Source organism: Dermatophagoides farinae, chromosome 4 (genome assembly GCF_024713945.1).
Source record: "Dermatophagoides farinae isolate YC_2012a chromosome 4, ASM2471394v1, whole genome shotgun sequence".
NCBI classification, from domain to species: domain Eukaryota; kingdom Metazoa; phylum Arthropoda; class Arachnida; order Sarcoptiformes; family Pyroglyphidae; genus Dermatophagoides; species Dermatophagoides farinae.
Genome location: NC_134680.1, coordinates 1,235,003 through 1,261,916, shown reverse-complemented (window position 1 = coordinate 1,261,916; position 26,914 = coordinate 1,235,003). Strand labels below are relative to the sequence as shown.

Genomic DNA, 26,914 nt, shown 5'->3' with positions numbered 1-26,914 from the left:
TTCTGCTGCTTCTGCTTCTGTTGCGGGTTTTGTTTTGTTTTGTTTTTTGTTTGTTTATTTGATGAAAATATTTTATCAAACAACGAAAAAATTAAAATTACAATTTCAATCAGTGCTTCATACAGTTGAATTTTTTTTCATGTGGCTATTCGCATTTTGTTTTCCACTTATCATTATTTCAATTCATTGAATCGTATCATCAATCAATCAATCAAATTATTATTATTTGATTTATAAATGAAAAAAAAATCGCAATTATCATCATCATCATCATCATCACAACAACAATATAGTGAATGAAAAAGGGTAGAAGAAAAATAATGATAAACAAAAAAAAAAAAAAAATCAAATCATCACCATTCACCATCATCCATTAACCAGCTGATGCCAAAATCATATTTATTAAGCCAAATGTAATTGAATAATTTTGGTTCATTTAAAATTTGGCTAACGAATCGGTTAGCAACAAACAAACAAACGATCATCATCATCATCAATAATTCGTATCCATTTACCGCTAAAAGAAGAAGAAAAAGAAATCTTGACATAACCAAAAAAAAAAAATTTTTCCCATTCGATGACAATTCAAAGCGAACATCACCAATTAGCCGTTTTTCTGGTTAATAGTAGCAAATTGAGTGAAAAAAAAAATTCCTGACAAATTTCCTTGTAAATTTTTTTTTTCGTTTTTTTTCTACATTTATTTACTGAAAATATTTTGTCCACGTGAACATCATCATCATCATCATCATCATCATCATTGTCGTTGTGTTGTTTGTCATCAATTGAATCAGCGAAATACAACGAAAAAAAAAAACACAATGATGAAGAAATTCATCTATTGATTGATTGATTTACATATTTTTTGTTGTTGTTGTTCCTCGATTATCAATTCTATGACATAATAGATAATCAATTAAAATTGTGTTGTATGTGTGTACATGTGTGATTCGTTTTTTTTTACTTATTCATTCATTCCTTGTATAAGTAGGCTTTTTTAAAAACTCTGTGTGTTTGTAATATTTGATGATCAACATCACATATCATCGGCTATTTTTTATTTTTTTCACTGTAAATAACTTTCATAGTTACCATTGATTGATTGGTTGGTTGGTTAGTTAATTGATTAATCAATCGATTGATTGTGATGAATTACCAGAAAAACTCATCCGATAATTGATAATCACTGTGTGTGTGTGTTTGAAAGCAAAAAAAAAATACGTTCGTTCATTCATAGTCTTGAAATATATCAATATCAATTTTTATTCTTCAGACAATTTATTTTTTTCAATTTTATTTTATCTTCATTTTCATTTTTTTTTCCACCAGTGCACCATCATCTTATCATCATTGTCAATGAAAATGAAAAAATCAATTTATTAATTGTCACACACACACACACACTTACACGCACATTGTTTTGTGTCATCATCACCATCATGTATATAAAACATGAACAATTTTACCAAAAAACATTCTTACATAAAATCAACATAGCATATGTTGTAGAAAATGAATTTTGATGGATTGAACATTTTTTTTTTCATTTGTCCACTTTTTTTTGCATCATCATCAATGATTTGATTTGATTTTTAATGTATGATATATACTGATAAAAAAAAATATTGGTATCAATTCATCAATGATCAATAATCAATAATCAATATCGATAATCGACAATTATTATCGATATAAATATATCCATCATAGCAATTATTCATGTGTAATTTATTGTTGATGATAATGACATGTATCCATTATCAATGAAAAATAAAACAAAACAAAACAAACAAACAAATGTATATTGAACGGCGCCAAACATCATCATGTTGTTCATTTTTATTTATTCATTCATTCATAGTAGACCATTAAAAGTAATAACGTTGAATAAATCAATGCAAAAAAAAACTTTGACAAATTTTGTTCGTGCATGTGTGTGTGTGTGGGCGTTCGTGATTCTTCGACAGTTTTTATGAAAATTAATTTTTATTCTACCATTCTGGATTCTGATTCCGTATCAACAAAAACACCAATTACTCAACCAAATCTCAATTCATCAATATTGTGTATGAGTTATTATTATTTTTTTTCCCAAAAGAATTTTATAACCAAAAGAAAAAAAAATGTTCACAATGTTGGTTATGATTTCGGATTGGTTTCTGAATTATATACAGAATTTTTTCAAACAAAACATTGCGAATCAATCCGATTCGAATGTTGTTAATGGTAATAATGGTAATCTTATGTCGACAAATTCATCAAGTCAAACAAGGTGAGATATAGATATATAAATTTTATTTTAATCCTGTTGTAGTTGTCATCAAATAATGAAAACTTAATTTTTTTTTGTCAATTTAAAATTTGTATAAAATTTAGCTATGAAAATATCATTTCATTGACATTCTATTATGCATGGCATGTGATTACAAGAAAAATTGATCATAATTATCCTGATGTAAGGAAAAAATGTTCTTAAATCTGAATCTGTTACAAGAGCAATTGAACATGTTTCCTGTGATCAATATATGAAAATACAAACAACAAAACATCCAGAACAGCAGCAGCAAATAAAACAAAATATTCGACATAAAGATGTAAAAGATCAAAATGATTATAAACAATGTATACGAGAGAATCGTCGTCGAGCATATGATTTATTTGAAGAGCTTAGTTCATGTATTTCATCATCATTATTACGTATTGCCGGTTGGATATTATATCGTCTATTATCAAGAATGTTTAATAGCGTACAATTTAGTAAAGCACAAATTGAACAGATTCGACAACGGCAAAAAATATTTAATAATCACAAAAAACAACAACAACAACAACAGCAGCAAACAGAATTACCAATTCTATATCTACCATTACATCGTTCATATTTGGATTGTATTTTGATAACATTCATACTATCAATGAATGGTCTTAGCCCTCCATTGATTGCTATTAGTGAACATTTTTCTATACCATTTTTTCGTAATCTTATTCGTGGTTTAGGTGCATTTTTTATTCGTAAAAAATCTAACAAAAATAATATTAAAAGATCAATGAAAAATAATGCTACGATTGATCATCAACATGATGATAATGATAATGATCCAATACATGAAGCAATACTACGATCATATATTATTGAAAACCTTCGACAAGGAAATTCATTAGAGTTTTTCCTTGAAGATTCTCGTACATCAACTGGTAAAGTTTTGATGCCAAATTTACATTTATTATCAATTGTTTTGGATGCACTGGCTGAAGGTATGTTGTTATAATGATTTATTTGTCAAATAATTGATGATTAATTGATTTTTTTTTCTTCAAATTATTAATTGAAAAACAAAAGGTTCGGTGCAACAGGTTTGCATTGTTCCCGTATCAATATCATATGAGAAATCAATTGAAGGTGCTAATCTAGTAGTACGTGAACAAATGGAATTACAGCCACAGCGATCATCCAATTCATCATCGTCAGCACCATCATTTATAACAACAATGATGAAAATATGGTCAATACTTCGTTCCAATTATGGAACAGTGCGTGTAGATTTTGGAAAACCATTTATTCTCGATGAATATATAAATCAATGTATGGCACAGCAGCAGATTCAAAGACAATTACAAATTGAACAAAAAATGATAATGAAAACAAATGATATAGCTGATACTAATGTTGTTACAAATGATTCAGATAATACAGAATCCAATTTTCCAATTCCACAAACAATCGATTATGGTGTTACAATGGCTGATTGTGTTGCTTGTCCACCATCATGTAAGTGTTTCCATTATCAATCATGATATATTATTTTATAATAATATCGTGATAAAATGACCTTTCAAATTGATTAATTGAATTTATGTGGAATTTGTTTCTTTATATTTCTAATTTGAAACAAAAACGAATATACATAAACAGTTGATCGAATTACTCACTGTAAAAAGAATAATAAATTATCATTATCGGCGACAAAATTGATGAAAAAGATCGATATCACAAATGATAATGGTATCGATGAAAATAGCAAAAGTGATGAAGAAATGCAACATAGATATCGTTGTTGTGATTCATTAGCTAAACATGTACTATATGATGCATATCGTGATTCATCATTAATGTCAACACATTTGGTATCATTTTTATTATTGAATAAATATCGATCAAAAGGTACAACAATCGATCAATTATCGTTGGATATGGATTGGTTACGGCAAATAATTTGTCGTGATAAACAACAAAATTTATCCATCGCAGGTGATTCACATTTATTAATAAAACAAGCGATACAATTATTACGACAAGAAGAATTAATTCAAACGGAAAAAGTTCGTCTTAAATGGTCATTATGGAATAAATATTATCATCATTCATATGGTGGTAATAATATTGTAAGAAATTCATATCGTCAACGAAATCAATGGAATAATGATGACAATGATTATGATTATGATAATGATTATGGTGGTGGTGGTGATGCTAAATCGGATTCACGATTAGAGATAATCTATTTGAAACCATCAAATAAATTACAACCATTATTACATTTACAACATTATTCAAATTATTGTTCATCATTATTTATATTTGAATCAGTTTTAGGTAAGTTCGCATTGCATATGCAAGCATGCTAGCTCAATAATGATGATGAGAATCTTAAAAACGATGTTTTTTCTCTTTTTTTCTAAATTCGATCATCATCATCATCAAATAATGATGCATCGGGTTTTTTTTCTAATTCTGTGGCTTGAATTCTAAATTTCATATTTCCAAACAAACAGCCATATCATTACATTCATTTGTACAACAAACAGAGATCTCATCACTCATCTATGATCCATCAACATTTGTTTCAAATCTTTCCATAAATAAACGGGAATTTTTTCAACGTTGTCGTACAATTTGTTCGCTATTACAAAATGAATTTATTTTTATCAAGGTAATTGACACATAGACATGACAAGAAATGTGTTTAATTGATTGATATATATGTTTTGTTTATAAAATTCTATATTTTCATTCATTCAAAATTGTTTAAATTATATTTTCTATATTTTATCGTTTCTCACTCCTTTTTCCATTTTTTTTCAATTCCAAACACAGAGCTGTCAATCATTGGATCAAATGTTAGCAAAAACATTTATCGATTCATTCTGTAAACGTGATATATTCATATTGAATCCAAACAAACCGACTGGTTTAACATTACCAATGTCTGATGTTGCCAATCATCTTTATCCACAACATCATCATCATCAAAATCAAAATGTTACGAATCATTCATCATCATTATCATCAACATCATCATCATTTAATAGATTAAATCGTTGGCTATCACCAACACGTAGAAGACAACGAAGACGTAATCGATTATTTAAAAATCTTGATGTAACATTACAAAATGAATGTATATTAGAAGTTGATGAAGATCGTTTAATCGATGCGGATGATGAACATGATGAAATTATCAATGTTGTTGATTGTATTAAAGATCATCAATATCATAAACATTTATCATCATCGAATGATGATGATGATGATGATAATGAAAATCATCACCATCATCATTTACCACAAGAATTTTATATTCGTTTAACAGAAAAAAATTGTCAATTATTATCATTATATCGTTCAATATTAGAACCATATGTACAGACATATTGGTTTGTTGCCGATAGAATAGCTAATCATTATCAAAATTCTGATTCAACTGAATCGGCAACTAAATTAATGAATAATTCAAAATGTATCAATCATCAACAACAACATTCGAATGTTAAAAATCATAATAATAAACCAATCATAATGGATAATGATATAATTAATATTGATGAAAAAATATTCCTAAAAATGTTGATAAGTTCAGCTAAACAAATGGCACATAATGGATATATTTATTATGGTAAGAATGCAAAAAAAAACACCCAGAGAATTCTTTATCTTTTTTATGCCAGAATATTTAAAAATAACCAGGATAGAAAAAACAGTGCAAAGTTTAGTCACTCACTCTCTTTCTCTCTCAAACTTGTTTCTATGGAAAATAATGAATTGAACCGAACAAAAAAAAATTCCAAACTAAAAAGAGAGATAACAAAAACAATTAACCTGATAACATTCAAACTAATTATAAATTTAATTTTTTTTTTCATTTTTTTCTTTGATTTTTTTTTTTAAAAAAACAAACAAACAAATACAGAATGTGCATCCATACAGACATTGAAAAATGCATTGAAATTTTTCGCATCATTTGATAAAGATGTTTGGATGGCCGCCGATTCAAATAATAATAATAATCATCATCATCATCATAATAATGATAATGTTAAACAACAAGTACAAAGAAAAGATCATAATCAATATTCATGGCAAAAATATTCAATGAATATTAATCATGGACGTATAAAAACCATTGCAGAATTGTTAAGAATTTTCATAAGAAATCTTGTACAACCGAAATTATCATAAATTCTTTTCTCTCTTTCTCTCTCTTTGTACTACAAGTGATGGCTATTTAATTGTATGATGAAAAATGTCAAATGAACGAATAAAATGTGAGCAACAAGAAAAAAAAATGAGAGAAAAAAAGAAAAAGAATTGAAAAACTGAATCTTGTCTATTCATTAAGAATTTTTTTTTCTCATCATTTCATTCATTCACCATCATCATTATTATCATTTTTTTTTGTTCTATTCGTACGTTTATAAATCACTTGAATGCACATTGCCAAAAAAAAGAACAAAAAAAAAAAATAAAAAAAAATAAAAATAAAATGAAAAGGAAACGTAACCATTCGATTTAAGCAGGAAACCAGAATTTTTTTTTTCGTATCATCGGTCATTGATTTCTTTGTGTGTATGGCCTGATTTGTAATGATTATGGTTTCATTCAAGATATTTTTATTGAAAAGAAGATGAATAGAAAGAAGAAAAAATTAGATCGGAAAAGTACAACGGGTTTTCTTTCGGTCATTTTTCAATTCATCCGGTTCTAAAAAAAGCGGATATCCATCATCATGGTCTTCGAACGCCATTCAACACCATTTTGGTCATCGAAAACAAATTTTTTTTCTCAAGAAGATAAAAAAAAATAAGATATGAAATCGAAAATTTATCATCAGCCTGGGTAAAATGTTTTTCTGGCTTTATTTCGTTTGAAAAGAAGAAGAAAAAATTGGAAAATATTTTTTTTTACCAAAAATCAAAATGTTTGATCAATATATAAGTGTGTGTGTGTGTGTCGGGGTGTGAAATCATGTATCAAGAATGTGAATATGGATTCAGTCTATTGAAAAAAAACGACTTATCATCACATCGATCACATGATTGTTGTTGTGGCATAACATTATCAGCCAATGTACACACACACACACACACACACATCTGTCGGCTTTGAAATCGATACAATCAATATATTCGTTGCATGCCAGTTGCTGTATCTGTCTGTCATTTTTTGTTGTTGTTGTTGAAACAATTTTTTTTCTCTTTTCTTTTCTTGAATTTCAAAATAAAAAAAAAGAACAGAAAATTCTGGCAATTTAAGCTCCAAAAATATAAATCTTTTAACATTTTCACATATTGTTTGTTTGTTTGTCGTTTGTTGTTTGATGATTGTTGGAAAATTTTCCTTATTTCTTTCACATTCTCACTAGCACACACACACACACACACACACACTCTTTATTAACATTTCTCATTCACAATAATGATCTGGTTTAATGGACCCAAAACAAACAACAAATAAACACACGCACATGCACACACATACATCGTTAATAGCCAATTTATAAATGAAGAAAATTTCGAAATTTAAATTCATTGCACGTCATCATCATCATCATCATTGAATCAACATTACCACCTAAATAAATATATTGGACACCATTTATCTAAATTTGGCGCAACAAAAAAAAACGAGAAACTCCCAAGAAATTCATAGCCAAAACACGTAAATTTTGTATATTCCAAAAAAAAAAAGATGAATGTTTGATTGATTCAAGTATGTGTTTGAGTGCGAATGTGTGTGTGTGTGTAGATGGAAAACAATAATCGACAAGATAATTGATTTTGAACAAAAAAAAAATTTTTTTTCATTCAGTTTCTTGCTTTTTTTCTTCTTTAAAATTTCATTTCATTTTTATTATTGTGATTGTTGTCATCGTTGTCGTCGTCGTTGTTGTTGTTGTTGTTGTTGTTGTTATTACTACTACTATTAATTATTGCTTTGTTGATATAAATTATTATCATTTTTAAAAAATAAAACAACACCAAAAAAAAAAAAATTTTGTTATCTGTAAATATAATAATCACATTAAAAATTTGACAATTTTGTTGCTGAAAAAAAATGCATAATGGATCGTTGTTTCATGTTTCAGAATTTTGAATGATAAATGATAAAAAAAAATATTTGTATACAGAACATTTGCGATTTTCTTTCTTTCTTTTTTGTTTTTTTTTATTTATTGATTCATCAGCCTTTGTGTATCATCAGTATGCATATTGGATCAACATTGGATTCCATATTGATTCAGAAGACAGTGGGCAATACAAAAGAATCTCTTAATAGTGCTGTGTGTATATGTGTTGATATTGATCGTATGGACAAACACACACACACACATAAATATACAGAATATACACAGATAGAATAGAATCTATATTCTGTGGTTATTATACAACTTAATGAATAATTTCGTCATCGCCATCAGCATTCACATAATATCAATGAAAAAAAAGAGATAATGAAAATTCTTTTCGAAGAAAAAAAAAATAATAATATTCATGATGATAATCATCATTTTTTTCATTTCTTTTCCATTTTTTTTCTATTAGTTCCTCATAATCATGCAACAACAAGATGATTATTTGATTTAACACAACATATGTGGTTAGGATGTTAATTCATAATCAAGGACAAAGAAAAAAACGCATAAAAACAACGACAACAACAACAATATCGTTTTCATATCTCATGAGAAAGCAATTTTTTTTTCATCTCTTTTCAGTTCTTGTAGTAGGGGTTCATACATAAATATATACATTTTATTTACTGTTTTTTGGTTTGGTGATGATGATGTAAATAATGATAATATATATATATTTGAACCTAAGAAAACTAAGAAAAAAAACAATAATAATAATAATGATTATGACCCGAATAAACAATAAGTATTTTCAATATCATAAAGAAGATAATGATAAGGCCATTATAGTAGAATATTCCTATATATACTCATCATGGATCATAAATCAAAAAAAAAAAAAAAAATATTTCTTATGATGAATATTATATATTGATAATCATGATTCATCATAAGAATGTAAGTGTGTAATAATTTTGGCATTTTAGCTGTTGAATTTCATTATTTTTATTTTCGTCCATTTTTTTTTCTCTTCCGATTTTCATCACCACTTCATCGATAAATGATATTGTTCTCCTATTTTCTAATTGATGATTACAACTTTTATTGGAAATTTCAATTTTCATCATCATCATCATCATCATCAGTATGATCGGATGTGTTATGTTAAATGTTGATTTATGAAAATTGTAAACAATGAGTAAAAAAAAACAGAAAAAATCAACAAATTGTGCTAAATCTATCTGTAAATGTAAGTAAGTTTGATTCAAAGTTTGAACAGAATAATTTTTGAATTTTTCCTTTAGAGATAGACGTTTAGCGATTAAATGGCAGCATTTTCATCAATAGAAAAAAAAGGAAATTTACGACGCAAACTCCAGAAACAAAAAGAAAATTCTTTTCCCTACATATAGCATAAATGTGTATGTATTTGTAGCCGGAATGATAGAACATATAGAAAATTCAAATATAGAATTGACCTAAAGAGTATATATGTGTGTGTGTGTGTGTGCGCGTGTGTGTATATAGTGCAAGTGATGTTGCAAGAATTTTTTTTTCTTTTCTGATTTTCTTATGAATATCAATTCAACATACAACCATCGATTCATTCATTCAGTCTGTTATTGCACATCGTATGAAGTAAATCATGTTGCTAAAAGCAGTAATATTTTTCCAATTTAATAATTTTATCTAAACTGTCTGCCGCTGTGTGTGTGTGTATGTGTGTGTGTGTGATTTGATATAAATTCAACGTAATATATCCATCCGTTCATCCATCAATCAATCAAAACATGATTTGATTTTGTTCATTTGTTTCGATTCTCTCATTCATATTCTCACACATTCGGCAATATACTCGGTTGATAATATATCGGGGCATTTGTTTTGTTTTTTTTTCACAAATTCATAACATTCATGCAACTAGAACAACGGAAAAAAAATTTGAAAAAAAATATGAATGAAAAATTTTCAATTATATTTTAACAACTGGTTTTTTCACATTCACTTCATTTATATTTGGATTTTGGGCGACAAAAAAAAACATGATTTGAACATTAAAATAATTTGAAATACGACAACAACGATGATTTAAAAGATATCAAATGAAAATTTTGTTGAAGCAAAAAAAACATTCAAATAATTTATTATCAAAAAGTGTGTAAAATTTCCATTTAAATGATTTTTTTTTTGTCAAAAAAAAGGAGAGAATAGTATTTCCATATAATTAGCATCAACAACTGATTAACTTTGTTGATTGTTGGAATCAGTTTTTCTTTCTTGCTTCATTCTTTCATCTTGAATTTGAATATATTGTTTGTGTGTGTGTGTGTGTGTGCACGATTGTGTATTGTCCCATGATTATTTCATGATTCTGACATTATGATTTCATGAGAAAATAAAAATATCAGTGCAGTTTTTTTTGTAGTTGTTGTTGCTGTGAATTGAATTTGAATCAAATTTTTTTTTTTCTGCGGAAATAAAAATGCTCAAAAATTTTGATCAATTATACGTCCACAAGGATCCTGACATATGAACTTTATACCTCTAGTCGATCAATCAATTAATTTTCTTAAATTCAATTATCCATCATCATCGTCATTAACAGCATGATATTTTAATGATAAATTTCAATCGAAATTGATGTCATCATAATTTCGATTTTTGGATTCTCATCAGGAAAAAAAATGTCTCGGATATGTCTTATATGCCTTCGGAAAAAAAGTAGGAATTCCGTCAATTTTTTTTCTTCTTTATTAAAAACACAAAATGAATACAAATTCTTCTGAGGATTTCTATTATCCAATTATTTCATCGCATACACATTATCATCATGATTGTACATTTATCTGTTCTTGATATATATACGTGTGTGCATGGCGATATTTTTTTTCTATGATACTCAGATTCTCCAAGGATTTTCAAAAGCTACAAAAAAAATAAAATAAATATATTCCAACTATATGAACAGCAAGAAAAAAGAATCTTAAAAAAATGTGAAATAAATTCTGCTTTAGAAACTAGTTGTTGTTATTTGCAACAACAACAACAACAACAACAAAAAAATTTCTAGGCATCTTAGAATTTTTTTTAGTGTTGGCAAAATTAAGATCTATTAATTTCATTGCGATTTATTTTCAAAACTTTCAATGAATTTTCATTACCGCCATCGTCATCGTCGTCGTCGTCGTAGCTGTTGCTGTTATCCTTTTTCCTGAATTCATGGTAAATTTGAATTAAAAAAGAATAAAAAAAAATTGAAATTTTCAGGTTTTCAATTAACTTAACACATGATCTAATAATAACAATATAACAATGTAATAATGATTATAATGATGATGGCGGTGGTCGAAAAAACACCAGATACATGTATCCTATAGAAAAGAAATAACCAATATCTCAATGAATAGTGAAAAAAAAAATAATAATAATAAATGTATTATTCCATAGAATTTCTTCAGAATTGTTGTTGTTTGTTCAAAGTATAAAAATAGTATTAATGATTATGATGATGATGATGAAAATTAACTGGTTTCGGTTTGCCATTCATTCAACTTGTCTGTATGTGCGTTTTAAATGGAGATTATTTATCTAAAAAAAAAAAAAATGAAATTATTATTATTTATTATATGACAACCTAGCCAAAAGTGTTTTTTTTTTCTTTTGCTATACATGTTCATATGTTTCGTCGACTTGGACTGGTTGGTAATGAATGTTGAACTACTATGTTGAAATGAATTTTTCTTATTATTCTATACACGGGTTCCAGAGAATGTTTTGTTGTTGTTTTTTTTTTGTTTTTTGTCATCACAAATGTTATTATTCTTTGTCACTATCGTATCCCTCTCTTTCTCTCTCTTTTTGTTTCTCGTTAACCTTCATTATATTATCAATGGATTCTAAAATCAATGAAATCATTTAAAATCACTATTCATTATCAACACCAATGATGATGCTAATTAGGTTCAAATGATAAAAGTTTTATTTCATTCGAAACAAAAAAAACAATCGACTGTAATTATTATTGAATTTAATGACTTTGAAATCAATTTAATTGCTAAATTTTTCGATTCTTTTTTTTAATTGTTTTTCTGCATTCTTTTCTGTTATTCTTGTTAATATTTTATCAGTATGAATTTAGTAAATTAATCCACATAATATACTTCTCTTCCTCATCATCATCATCATAATTATAATTTAGTTATAATGAAAAACATTTCGAAACAACAACAACACAAAAAAAAATTTGTGACCACAATAATTATGGCATCTAATAATTTTATCACAATCATCGTAATAACAATGATTATGATGATGATGATAATGTCCATTATTTACGACAATGTCCACCGCAATGTACACTAGATTAACAATTGAATTGAAAATTAAATTTACAATTTTAAATTTCATAATAATAATAGGTCTTTAATTTTATTGCATTTTAAATGAGAGTAAACAATCACCATTACCACTACAAATTTTTCTCTCAAAAAATATTAGAAGCCTCATGAGATGAAATCTATTTATTTAATTTATTTTTGTTTCAATTTTTTTTTCAATATTCACCATCAACCATCATCAACTTAACTTTTATTTTTCTTTTTTTTCATTCTGTCAAATGTCAGCAGTTGATTCAATTTGTGAATATGAATGAATGAATGAATGAATATGTCAAAGCAATTTTTATTTCAATATACAACAGCTTCAAAAGGAATTTAGTTGAAGAAAAAAAAACCATTTGAGGTTTTTTCCATCTAGCCTCTTTGTCAAATTTAATTTGACCAAATGAAAAAAAAAATTCTAGTTCTGTAGGTTGAAAATGTTGTTGTTGTTGTCTTGTTCCAGTCATCCTTATATTCACATAATAATAATAATAATGACCAACTCTATTGTGTTTGCCTAAAAGTGAGTGGGTAAATTGTCTGAATTGTTGTAAATGAAAAATTTATCCCATAAATATGACAATGTGGCATAAATATTTACGTACATCACATATATCACAATTTGTCGATGTAGAAAGAAATTTTTCTCTAAAAGATCTCTCTTGATAAAAATAACAAAAAAAAAAAAAATTCACACAAATTTCAAATGTGAATGATTTGATTATCACACACATATAGTGGGGCTTCAAGAACATTGGAATAGCAAATAAAAATGTTGACAAATATTCGAAAAAATTCAAGATAGAGAAAAAAAAGTGGAGAAAGAAAAACAAAACACATGACTTTGAGTGATAATGAATTAATATTTAAAAATTTCCATTCTAGAATCATCAATAATACACACACGATTTTTTTTTTTTTTTTGATGACCATAAATTATTTGAATTTTTATTCCATTTGTTTATACAACTGTCACACACACACACACACACACAACGAACGAACGAACAAACAAACCAGAAAAATTTGAATTTTTTTTATTTTGCCCATATTTTCAATTACATCAACAGCAGAATCGAACAAAAATAAGAACAAAAAAAATGATTCGACTCTCGATTCCAAAAATCATGTATTTTCAATAAAAATTCTACCATCTAATCATTAGATTCTGAACTGATCGTGTTAGTATGGATTTGCCATTTTCTCGATTCTGAACTGATCGTGTTAGTATGGATTTGCCATTTTCTCGATTTTGAATTCTGAATTGGTCGTGTTAGGTTGGATTTGTTGTTTTCTCGATTCTGAACTGGCCGTGTTAGTTTGGACTTGTTATTTTCTCAATTTTGAATTCTGAATTGGTCGTGTTAGGTTGGATTTGTTGTTTTCTCGATTCTGAACTGGTCGTGTTAAGTTTGACTTGTTATTTTTTTTATTTTGAATTTTGAATTCTGAACTAATCGTGTTAGGTTGGATTTGTTATTTTCTCGATTCTGAACTGATCGTGTTAGGTTGGATTTGTTATTTTCTCGATTCTGAACTGGCCGTGTTAGTTTGTACTTGTTATTTTCTCAATTTTGAATTCTGAATTGGTCGTGTTAGGTTGGATTTGTTGTTTTCTCGATTCTGAACTGGTCGTGTTAGTTTGGACTTGTTATTTTCTCGATTCTGAACTGGTCGTGTTAGTTTGGACATTTGCCATTTTCGAATGAAATTTTATTGTGACACGTTACATATTTAAATAGGAATTTTTATGAATTTGTGGCACGGACATCAAAAAAAGTTTGCCATCCCTGTCGTATATGATATAAAAGCACTATTTAAGTTATATTTGAATGTGCGGCCCACATAAAAAATTTTATTTTGAAAATGGCCCGCTGTCCGAAAAAGGTTGCCGACCCCTGATCTAATGAGTTATTTTCACAACACAGCAGCATAATCTACTATATTATGACGCTAAGGATGTGTGTAACTGCAACTTTTACACTCGCCAAGTGCTTGCACTGTGTACTAGCACTGTGTATTAACTTGGCATTTAATGCGGCGAAGCCGAGCTGGACATTCCTACTTATTTTCAGTACAAACCTAACTATTTGGTATGAGCTACTCAGTGTGTGTTGTGTGTGTGTGTGTCTGAGCATGCGGGAAAACTTTTGAATGCCGCTGAACAGTTCGTCCAGCTCAGAAGTAGAAGTCGCTTCCAAAGAAACGCAATCTGTGGTATGTAGCTTTGACAAAGCTTTTTTTCATTGTTCTAGCTCAGCACACGTAGCTGCAGCTTTTGCATCCAATAGATGGTGCAGTCATTCAATAGAACATAGAAAGAGTTCGAATTGAAATTTTTTGTGTGTCAGTGTGTGTAATTGATGATGAAATCAACATTTTGTGTGCCTGTGTGTGCATTTTTGATTTCTAATTTCTTAATAATATCCATTCATCAATCATGATCACCATCATCATAATCATAACAACGATCGCATCCACATCTACACCAAAAATATCGTATTTCGCCAACTTATCGATATCGATCGAACAATCATAAGTATGCTTATTTGATATCGATAAGTTGATGTTGGATTTACGTAACATTTTCAAAGGTGTCAGGTACAATTCATGGCTGACCCTGCGGTACCAAACCGAAAGCCGGAAGCAAAACGCCGTGCATAGAAATCCACCGTCAGGCACAAAGCACGAAGCGTTAAAATTGACACCTTTGGCTGGATGCCAAGCAGGGGGGCGGCGCAGCCGTCCCCACCTGCGGGTATCCAGTTATATTGACCGTCAAGGATTGATACCTTTGGCTGGGTACCAAGCAGGGGGGCGGCGCAGCCGCCACACCTGCGGGTATCCAGCTATATTGACTGTCAGGAGTCAGCCCCGCAGGGCCAGCCTGGGGCAGGCGCGAAGCGCCTGTACCGGGCTGGTCTACTCTTTAAGAGGCTAAGGATGTCTGTAAACTGCGGCGAAGCTGAGCCGAAAATTCCTATTTATTTTCAGTACAAACCTAACTATTTGGTATGAGCTACTCAGTGTGTGTTGTGTGTGTGTGTCTGAGCATGCGGGAAAACTTTTGAATGCCGCTGAACAGTTCGTCCAGCTCAGAAGTAGAAGTCGCTTCCAAAGAAACGCATTCTGTGGTATGTAGCTTTGACAAAGCTTTTTTTCATTGTTCTAGCTCAGCACACTTTGCTGCAGATTTTGCATCCAATAGATGGTGCAGTCATTCAATAGAACATAGAAACAGTTCGAATTCGAATTTTTCGAATTGATTATTGTGATAATACATGTGTCACACGTGATTTTCATTTTGTGTGCCTGTGTGAGTGTGTATTTGATGATGAAATCTTGCCTGAAAACTGCATTCATTGGAATGATTTTTTGTTTGTTCGTGATCTATGATCTACTCATCGTTTGGTAAGTTATTTCGGTTATTTAACCTGATTATACCTAAAATACCTGATAACTTTTTTCATTTAAAATAAATTTAATATTAAGAAAATTTAAGATTCAATGTTGAGTGTCTTCTGGCGATGAACCCACAAGGTTATCCTATAGGAATCTATAGACACAAACTTGGATTAAACATTGGATCGATTATCATGTTCAGTCGCAATATTGAACCACAAAGTGGTTTGCTCAATGGCACGCGTTTTTATTTGTAAATAATAGACGCAGCATTGAAGCTCGAATATTGACAAGGAGGCTATGATTCATTTTGCAGCAAAACGATCGAGATCTTAAGCTACCATTTAAATCGGTGCGTGGACGATTTCCTATTTTTATTTTTATTTTTATTTTTATTTGTGATGAATTTATTATTTGTAATCGAAAAATTATATTTTTATTTTTATTTTTATTTTTATTTGTGATGAATTTATTATTTGTAATCGAAAAATTATATTTTTTTTATTTTTATTTTTATTTGTGATGAATTTATTATTTTAATCGAAAAATTATATTTATATTTTTATTTTTATTTTTATTTTTATTTGTGATGAATTTATTATTTGTAATCGAATTATATTTTTATTTTTATTTTTATTTTTATTTGTGATGAATTTATTATTTTAATCGAAAAATTATATTTATATTTTTATTTTTATTTTTATTTTTATTTGTGATGAATTTATTATTTGTAATCGAAAATTTATATTTATATTTTTATTTTATTTTTTATTTGTGATGAATTTATTATTTTAATCGAAAAATTAGATGTGATGAATTTTATTATTTGTAATCGGAAAATGAAATTATTTTTTTTTTTCTTTTCGCTTTTCTTCCAACGTGCAGTTTCTTTTATGGGTACTTGTATTTCTTTGATATCTTGTGACGTCAACTGGGAAGTTTCGGCGACTTAAGTAATAATCGCCTCAACTAGTGCCAAACATTCTTTAAAAAAAAATGATGTGTCGTTGTTGGTAGAGTAACAACTTCCTCGACAGAAAAAGGTTCTATTGTTACCATCAACGATCTGCATGTCCGTCACACCATGTCCGATGAAAGCGCTTCCACACTGCTATCCGACGATCGACGTGTTGTTGGTTGGCTTGTTATTGAAATTTTCAACACCTTTGGAATTTGATCACCGAAAACATCCAATGCTTCACAAGATTTATTATTCAGCTTCAAGTCAATGTACACTGATTTTCCAGCGTCACTCTCATACTCCTCGGTCGCTAAACGATCGGTTCAGATCTGTTAACTCGACATTCGAGGTAATGTGATTCCTCGATTTGAAAATCTGGAAATGGCCTCATCGATTGGATCGGTAATTTCGGCGTGATTGCTCTGTTGAGTCTTTCCTCATCTGGCAGCACTTGTGGGTTAGAGACCAGCAGATGGACAAGTGGTGTTGGCCACGACATCGTCCGCCAAGAAGTTGTTGCCTCTTTTTTTTTCTTGGAACATATCGAATCTGGCTGATTTGCTGTGTATATTCTTTGACCATCCGTGTCCAACGTGATATAATTACGGCCAGGGTAGTTAACTTGATTGGGCAGGTCATTGTGAAGAAAAGAAACTGGTACCACCACCATGATGATGATGATGATGATGATGGTCGTTGTTGAGGTTGATCATCGTTGAGGTTGATCATCGTTGAGGTTGAACTGACGCTGCTTATTCTGGTTTCGTGATTCACGTGGCTTCGCTGTTCTAGAGTCATCATCCAGATTACGAATTTTTCCTTCAAGATCAAGTTGCCTTTTGGTTCTGGTTGTTGGCGAATTCATGGATCGTTTTTTCTTTTTTGTCACGATTTTGCCAAATTAGGTGGATTTCGTGGTATTGGACCCGTCCGCCCATCTTGTGTGAGTGACGGTGTGTTTTTTGTTTTTTTTTTCTAAAAGTTCTCGTTTTCCACTGGTGGCGCTGTTTTGTGTGGTTAACGAATAAATATCTGCTTGTTGCTGATTGTCAGGAATGAGTCAGAAATGAGTCAGAAATGAGTCACCAAAGAGAGCGTTACTGGTTCACAACAGAGTGCTTGTTGCTGATTGTCAGGAATGAGTCAGAAATGAGTCACCAAAGAGAGCGTTACTGGTTCACAACAGAGTGCTTGTTGCTGATTGTCAGGAATGAGTCAGAAATAAGTCACCAAAGAGTTTGTCTTTTTCTCTGTCTTCGGTCTGTTCAATTGGTGTGAAGGATTTTCCACGTTGGTTAACAAACCAATAAGGAATTTTAATCTTGAAAAAGAGAAAAGAATATTGAGATCACTGAATTCAGTCAATCTTTGGATCTGGGATCTTCTGTTTGGTTTTCTTTTCTTCTTTTTTTTTTTTTTTTTGAGTGGAACTTGATGGTAGCAAGGAAAGAAAATAGAATCTATTGGGCGCATCAACTTGATGCGTTGTTTGGTCCCGCAATCGAGCGTACTTTCAGCTCGGGGAAACAACCATAGTGATAATAAAAAAAAAAAGAAATATGGATATTAAATTATTTGAAAATGGGACTTATGGTTTGAATTCGTTGGTGTTCAGTTGTAGGGTACGAAATATGGAAATCCATTCGGGAATTGGACGTTGGTTACATCCTACTGGTCTGTAAAACTAGACGAAAAACCAATTGGAAGATGTAGAAGAACTGACTTTATTTTAAACACAATAATTAACTTTTAGGTTTAATACAATAAAATAACATGTGCACTAAACGAACAATAATGATAGAATGATCTCCAATGGGGTGAGCGCTGTCTTTTTATCCCCTTTTCCAACACGTCATCTGTGTACCGCCAAGCCAACGCGCATTCTCTGTTTACACATATATCACAATTTGTCGATGTAGAAAGAAATTTTTCTCTAAAAGATCTCTCTTGATAAAAATAACAAAAAAAAAAAAAATTCACACAAATTTCAAATGTGAATGATTTGATTATCACACACATATAGTGGGGCTTCAAGAACATTGGAATAGCAAATAAAAATGTTGACAAATATTCGAAAAAATTCAAGATAGAGAAAAAAAAGTGGAGAAAGAAAAACAAAACACATGACTTTGAGTGATAATGAATTAATATTTAAAAATTTCCATTCTAGAATCATCAATAATACACACACGATTTTTTTTTTTTGATGACCATAAATTATTTGAATTTTTATTCCATTTGTTTATACAACTGTCACACACACACACACACACACAACGAACGAACGAACAAACAAACCAGAAAAATTTGAATTTTTTTTATTTTGCCCATATTTTCAATTACATCAACAGCAGAATCGAACAAAAATAAGAACAAAAAAAATGATTCGACTCTCGATTCCAAAAATCATGTATTTTCAATAAAAATTCTACCATCTAATGAGTTATTTTCACAACACAGCAGCATAATACATATTAAAACAGCTTGAAGCAATTTTTTTTTTATTTTTTGTCAAAATGAAAAAAAAATACCATTGGAAAAATAAATATTGTCAATGGAATTTGACATGGAAAATATTTTTTTTTTAATATTTTCTTTTCCCTCCAAAAAAAATTACCAATAATTTTTCTATTATTGATCAATTGAAATTGAACGTGTAGAAATTGTTGCTGTTGTTGTTGTTGTTGTTGCGGTTATTATTGATGGAAATAATGAATCAATAATTTATTTTTTCTCTCGTTTCACCTACACACACACGCACACACACAAACAAATCATCATTATGGTTGGATCTGTTTTATTCACAATTTGACATTTCAAAAAAAAAATCATCATCATTAGTATAATCAAAAATAAAACAACAAAGAAAACGAAAACGAAAAAAAAAATTTCGAAATAAGAATCATCATCATCACCATCATAATATGACAATTTGACAATAAACAACAACAACAACAACAACAACAACAAAGACTCAAACACAAACAAGTAGATTTACTACAATTTTCAATCTTTATCGTTATTGATGGTTGTCATTGTCATTCTAACCTAACATCATTATCGTCTTATATCAAGAATATTCTATGACATCATTTTCTTTTTCTCACTCTCTCTCTCTCTCTCTTTATGTGCCTGTGTGTGAGTGTCGTCATCAATGAGTTTTTCTTCGAATTCTTATTTCTTATAATAATTATTTCCTATCATTTCATTTCTACTAATAAATGATGATCATATGTTATTTATTATTCTAGTATTCTCTATCTCTCTCTGTGTGTCTGTGTGTTTGTTTATAATGATCATATATTTTTAAATTATCATTATTTGCCATTAGTGATAATTTTAATTTCATTCGTTTGTTTTGTTTGTGTTTCGTGCTTATTATTCGAAATACTTTTTTCCACAAACTTACACACAAACAAACACAGACATCTTGATAGTGGCAATAGCCATTGGCAAATGAATAAATAAAATTTTTTCTTACATTTTTTGTTGTTGTTTTTTTTTCTTTTCGATGATTGAAAATGATGATGAAAGAATTCTGAATGAATATGATAATTTTGTCAGTAAAAAAAAATTCTATTTCAACATTAATGGATAAAAATAGCTCGATATTTATTTTTTTTTCTGTTTCCTGTTCCTGACAAACTTTACGCAATGCAATTAAAGTAAATGAATAATAATATTAGTGTAAATAATGTGATTATTATGACAAACACAAATGTGAAGAAAATACCGATAGTTATTACTAGTGGAATGGACTTGTGACAAATTTCTTCATCAAATTGAAATTAATAAACGAACAAAAGCATATAACCAATCAATCACCATTAAAAAGACATGCCAAAAGTGTGATGATTGATTGGCGGATGAATCAAGAATTTTTTTTTTTTGACAAATGACAGATAGAAATACCTAGTTTTTTGCCAATGTATTTATTTACATGAATAAAAACATGAATGGTAAACATTTGCTAAATTTTATAGAATTTAACAGAATTCAGAATAATAATTGATTTTATGCGATTATTCATCCACCAACTCATACACATATACATTGATACATATGTTTCATTCTTACAAACATAGTGTTTGAATTAGAATTCTAATTATAGAATCAACAATGACAACAACAATAGCTATCATTTGATCATAATAATCATTATGGAAAACTTTCTGTCATTATCATCAATTTTGTATGAAATTCAAATTAGGGAAATTAAATTTACAAAATAAATTGATAATAATCGCAATGATTAACCAAGTAATGTAAGAAAATTCTGATGAAAACGAAAAATCAATCTAATTATCAAATTAATTTCTTTGAAAATTAACAAGCAAAGAAAAAAAAACGGAAATTCCAAAAATAGAAATCAATGTTGACTTCACCGTCGAAATTATTTATCATTGTGGAGGGAAAAAAATGAGAAACACTGGACTGTTAGAGAGGAACAAACAAAAAAAAAAAAAAACACTGCAATTGTTGAATGAAGAATGGGTAGAAATTAATTTTTGTTTCACATTTGTCAACGAATCAAAATCCATCAATGATGAATGAATGGCGATTGAGAATATATGCATTATTATTTTTCCAAACAAACTAAGGACAAAAACTACAGAGTATTTTTTTTCCAGAAACAAAAACAAACAAAATAAAAATTAAAATTTAATGGAATAGAAACAAAATTCCATCAAAATCTCTTGAAAACAAAAAATTGTAAAACTCGAATTCGAAATTCAAACACACACAAACACACATACACACACAAGTGACGTAAACACAAAAATACAAAGTAAAAAAAAATGTCAAACACTTACTGCAGCCGCCAAGGAACTTTGGTTTATTGAAAACCACCGAAAGCAGTGTGGAGATGACGTTCAGCATTATGGGATCACGGTTCACGAGTTGTTGAATTGTCCATGGGCCGATAAAATTAAAATTATTATTTGTTACTATTCATTTGGGCTATATAGCATCGAAATTTAACACATTTGAAGCACAGAATTTATTATTTTTTTTTACATGGACTGTAATTTTCACTAACACACATGATTGCTTGCAAAATATTTTGTACAGTCAATAAGTAATTGAAAATTTGTTCATTTTGTTGTTTTATTTTTTGTTTGTTCTAAATGTAATTTAAATTGACTCATTCTGTTCATGGCTATTCTATAACTATAATGATGATTGTTGAAAAGAATTTCATTTGAAAATTAAATTCCAAAAAGTTTTTAAACAAACTTCAAGAATTTTTTTCGAAACAAATATTTTGGATCTAAAAGGAAAAAAAGGAATAAATGTTTGGCATGGGATTAGTTCATAACTATACACTTGTACATGCTCATTGGATGAATATTGGTTGTTTGTTTACTTGGAATTTTTTTTATCAATGATAATTGAAAGAAAGAACTTTATAATTGCAGTTAATTGATTGATAATTATATCGTTTTTATTTTGATTTCCTTTTCTAATTATTATTATTATTATAATAGATGATTATTTTCTCAATTGGATCATTAATTATTGATTATTCAACTATTTATTCATTCATTCATTCATGGATTAATTGATCAATCAATCAATCAATCAATTACTATAATAAGTGTGATTAAAGCATTTTTTTTGTAAACAAAATATAAATGACCAACATATATAAATAACATAAACAACGCACAGCAACAACAACGAATACAGACACAGATATTGAATGTGGCCTCATCATCATCATCATCATCATCATTGTCCTTGGCAGATAATATTGCAGTGCAGGATAAATTATGGTCAATTTATTATCAATGTCAACATCAACATTAGTAACAACAACAACAACGATGATAAATAATAATGAAAATATGACAATTTCTCATGTGGCTTCTGTAGCTGATGAAAAATTTGATGTTTTACAACAGGAAAATGATTATTTAATACAGAATATAATTTATTCAATACTTTATTCAACAGTATCATTAGCTGCAATTGGTGGTAATAGTATTGTTATCTATTTGATTATAAATTTTCGCCGTAATCGTCGTTCAGTAACTGATATGTTCATATTAAATTTAGCCATTGGTGATCTATTGATGGCAATATTATGTATACCATTTACATTTACGGCAAATCTATTATTCCATGCATGGCCATTTGGTTCATTAATGTGTCGTTTAGTATCATACGCTCAAGCTGTTTGTGTTTTCATTTCGGCATATACATTAGTGGCAATCAGTATTGATCGTTATATTGCCATTATTTATCCATTAAGGCCACGTATGACTAAACGTCATAGCCAATATTTAGTTGCATTTATTTGGTTAGTTGCTCTTTTGACACCATTACCAACTGCCTTATTATCACGCCTAATGTTACAACAACAACAACAACAACAACAACCGATTACGACTGAAACATCATCAAATATTATTGATATTATTGACCTAGAAAATAATCAAACAAATCTTTCCTATTCATCATTATCATCATTATCAATCATGAATCAAACATTCGAATCTGACAATTATCGCCAACAACAACACGTATTAAATAATAATTCGTTTACAGAATTGATTTCACAAACACCAGATTTACCTCATATTTCGGCAAAAATGTTAAAACATTCAGAGATAGTTAAGCTAAAAAATTTATCATCATTAAGGTAAGTTATCCATGATTGTTGGATTTATTGAAAAACAATATGAATTCCGTGATTTCATTCTCTGTTTCATATTTTAGTAATGATAATTCATCCATATCATCATCATCATCATCATGGATGTCAATGGAACCGGAAACATCCTTTTTTATCAATGATTTAACCGCTTATGATAGTGATAATAATGCATTCATTTGTCAAGAAGATTGGAATAATAATCATGAATATCGTACATCATATTCTGTATTATTAATGATATTACAATATATATTACCCTTTACCGTATTGGTATTTACATATACAAGAATTGGTCTTATGATATGGGGACGACAAACACCTGGTGAACGTGATGGTGGACGTGATGCACGTATTGCTGCATCAAAAAGAAAGGTTTGAAAATAATTTTAGAAAATTGAATGTAGAATGATTTTAATTAATAATCGAATTTTTCTATTTTTACATTAATTTTCTTATTTTTCTCTCTCTCTCTCTCTCTCTCTCTAGATGGTTAAAATGATGATCACATGTGTAGTGGCATTTACATTATGTTGGCTACCATTGAATATATTCATTATAATTGGTGATCATTATCCCGATATCTATCAATATGATCATATTGAATATATATGGGTTGCATGTCATTGGTTAGCTATGTCACATGCATCATATAATCCATTTATTTATATTTGGATGAATCAAAGATTTCGTAATGGTTTTCGTTTTGTATTACAACATTGTTTTTGTTGTACAAATTCATTACATTCATCATCATTAAGTGGTGGTACAGGTGGTGGTGGTGGTGGTGTTGGTGTTATTACAAGTCATACTATTCATAATAATCATAATCGTAATCGAATTGATGGTGATTTAGCAACAACAATTGGTTGTGGTGGTGATGTTGATGATCATCATATTACAGAATGTAATCAACAACAACAACAACAAACAATTATTAATGCTGATATAATTACAACGAATGCACGTGATAATAATGATAATCATCATCATATAAATCGAATGAATCAAAATGGTAATAAACATTATCGATCATCGATGTTAATGTCGGAAATAACATCATCATCATCATTATCGACGAAACAACAAAAATCATCAATAAATGGAAAATTTAATCGTTCATTATCGATGACAATTGCAAGAAATTTTGATCAACGATTAATTATAAATGAACAAAAATTATCAAAAATGGAACAGCCATCAAGAAAGAAAAAAGTCAATATCATGATTCAAATTCGTGATGGATCAATGAAAAATTCAACAAAAACAAATTTTAATAATAATGATGATAACAATCATGATGATTGTGGTGATATACAGCAACAAAAACAACAACAATGGCCAACATCAAATAAAATGGATACGATTATTATCAATTTAGATGAACAGATCAATAATAATAATAATAATGATGAAAATGATAAAAATTCTGATTGTAAAACTTCAACATCACCAACAGTGCAACCAAAATCATGTCAATCGAGATTTTTTTCCATTGTAAAATCGAATCGTATTTTAACTAAAGTTTTATTATTATCTTTATCATCATCATCATCATCATCATCATCAACAACAACAACAACTACAACAACGACAACAACTTTGAATAAATTGAATTTTAAAAGAAAAAATAACAAAAATGGAAATAAACAGAACCAATGTATTCAACAACAACAACAACCAAACAATCAAGAGAATTTAAATAATAGGAATAACAATAAAAATTCTTTTTTTGTTTATGTGTTTTTGTTTGTTTTTGTATGATGTATGTGTGTGTGTGTGTGTGTGTGTGTTCCAGAAAGAGAAAATTCTTTTTGATTTTTGCTTTTCTTTTTTTTTCGGATATCATGGATTTATAAAGTGAATCGATCTTTTAATCATCATCAACGATTGTTTTTATTTTTTTTTGTTGCAGGCTGTTTTTAAAGTTTTTCAAAGTTTTTGTTCATTCATTCAGTTATTTTTTTTTTCGATTTATTCAGTTCGATTTATAGTTGTATCGATGATGATGATGATCGTTTTATTATCAATTCATTTAAGTGGGGTTTTTTTCGTTCTATTCGTTACCATTCGTATGTTAACATGTAAACGAATTAGTCGAATAATGTGGTTTTCATCAATTGTTGTCGTCATCATCATCATCATCATCATTTCCGATCAACGATCAATGGTAGAAATGGATGGATGAAATGAACGAAAAAAACAAAACCAAACAAAACATTTTTTTCTCTCACCAATCAGAATAAATGTGAATGAAACCAGAATAACAAAAAAGTGTTATAATTGAAAGAACAACAACAACAACAACAAAAACGAAAACAAAAATCACTTTCTGGTTATCATCTCTATCACTAACCAGACCACCGAAAAAAAACCTATTCACTATACGACTTGCAAACATAATAAATTTGCTTGATTGAATTGAATTAACAATTTGGCGAACAAGATTTTCTTAATCATATATTGTTATTAGTGTTTTTTTTCTGTTCACTTGATTTTTTTTTCTCATTTCAATTGATTCAATATGTCATCATCAATTCAATACTGATGAAGATGTATTTGGGTGGGTGGGTGTGTGTTTGTGTAGCATGTTATGCAATGTGGACATAGTAAATTAAAGGTGGCAAAAAAATAAACGGAAGTTTTAAATATTTAATGATGGCCAAAAATTACTTTGGCCACTTTATATATGGACTGGTTTTGTTATGAATTGTTTAATCTCTTGTCATAGTTTGGAAAAAAAAGAATTAGTGGATAAAATTAGCAAATTTTTTTTTGTATCCTTGTGTGCTTTTGTGTTACAAATTTCATCATCATCATCATCATTAATAATGTTCATTCATTTATTTATTCATTCTTTCACGGAAATTTTGAAATTAAAAATAACAATCCAATTCACAATTTGGCATTTAATTTTCATTAATTTTCTTGTTTTTTCATTCCATTTCATTTATTTAAATTTTAAAATAAAACCAATTCATTTGATTTCAATTGTCATTAGAAAAAAAAACCAATTTCAGATATATGAAAATTATTATTATTCACGATAAAAAGAGATTCAGTTTTTTTTTCGTCCAACAAAAAAAGAACGAACATGGAAATTATCACCATCATCATGATCATTGTCTGATGAAAATGATTTTTTCTTTTTTTTGTTTTTGTT

General features: G+C 28.8%; 2 protein-coding genes and 1 long non-coding RNA gene across 3 annotated transcripts; 2 read left to right on the top strand and 1 right to left on the bottom strand.

Annotated features, from left to right (window-relative positions):
• The first annotated feature begins 367 nt into the window (after window positions 1-367).
• Window positions 368-7,540, top strand: LOC124490187 (uncharacterized). The gene is made up of 8 exons (XM_075730450.1): window positions 368-933; window positions 1,330-2,272; window positions 2,377-3,255; window positions 3,341-3,769; window positions 3,914-4,594; window positions 4,774-4,931; window positions 5,096-5,894; window positions 6,189-7,540. Exons 3-8 carry the CDS (start codon window positions 2,526-2,528, stop codon window positions 6,455-6,457), a joined length of 3,066 nt encoding a protein of 1,021 aa, XP_075586565.1. The 5' UTR covers window positions 368-933; window positions 1,330-2,272; window positions 2,377-2,525; the 3' UTR covers window positions 6,458-7,540.
• A 4,223-nt stretch (window positions 7,541-11,763) lies between these two features.
• Window positions 11,764-22,142, bottom strand: LOC142597478 (uncharacterized). Its single transcript, XR_012832200.1, has 2 exons — window positions 21,908-22,142; window positions 11,764-11,939 (listed from the first exon to the last, which is right to left on the bottom strand). It is a non-coding gene; the product is annotated as an uncharacterized LOC142597478 (long non-coding RNA).
• A 519-nt stretch (window positions 22,143-22,661) lies between these two features.
• Window positions 22,662-25,515, top strand: LOC124500512 (uncharacterized). The gene is made up of 3 exons (XM_047064592.2): window positions 22,662-23,739; window positions 23,817-24,126; window positions 24,241-25,515. The coding sequence occupies exons 1-3, from the start codon at window positions 22,868-22,870 to the stop codon at window positions 25,513-25,515; spliced, it is 2,457 nt and encodes an 818-aa protein (XP_046920548.2). The 5' UTR covers window positions 22,662-22,867.
• The last annotated feature ends 1,399 nt before the right edge of the window (window positions 25,516-26,914 follow it).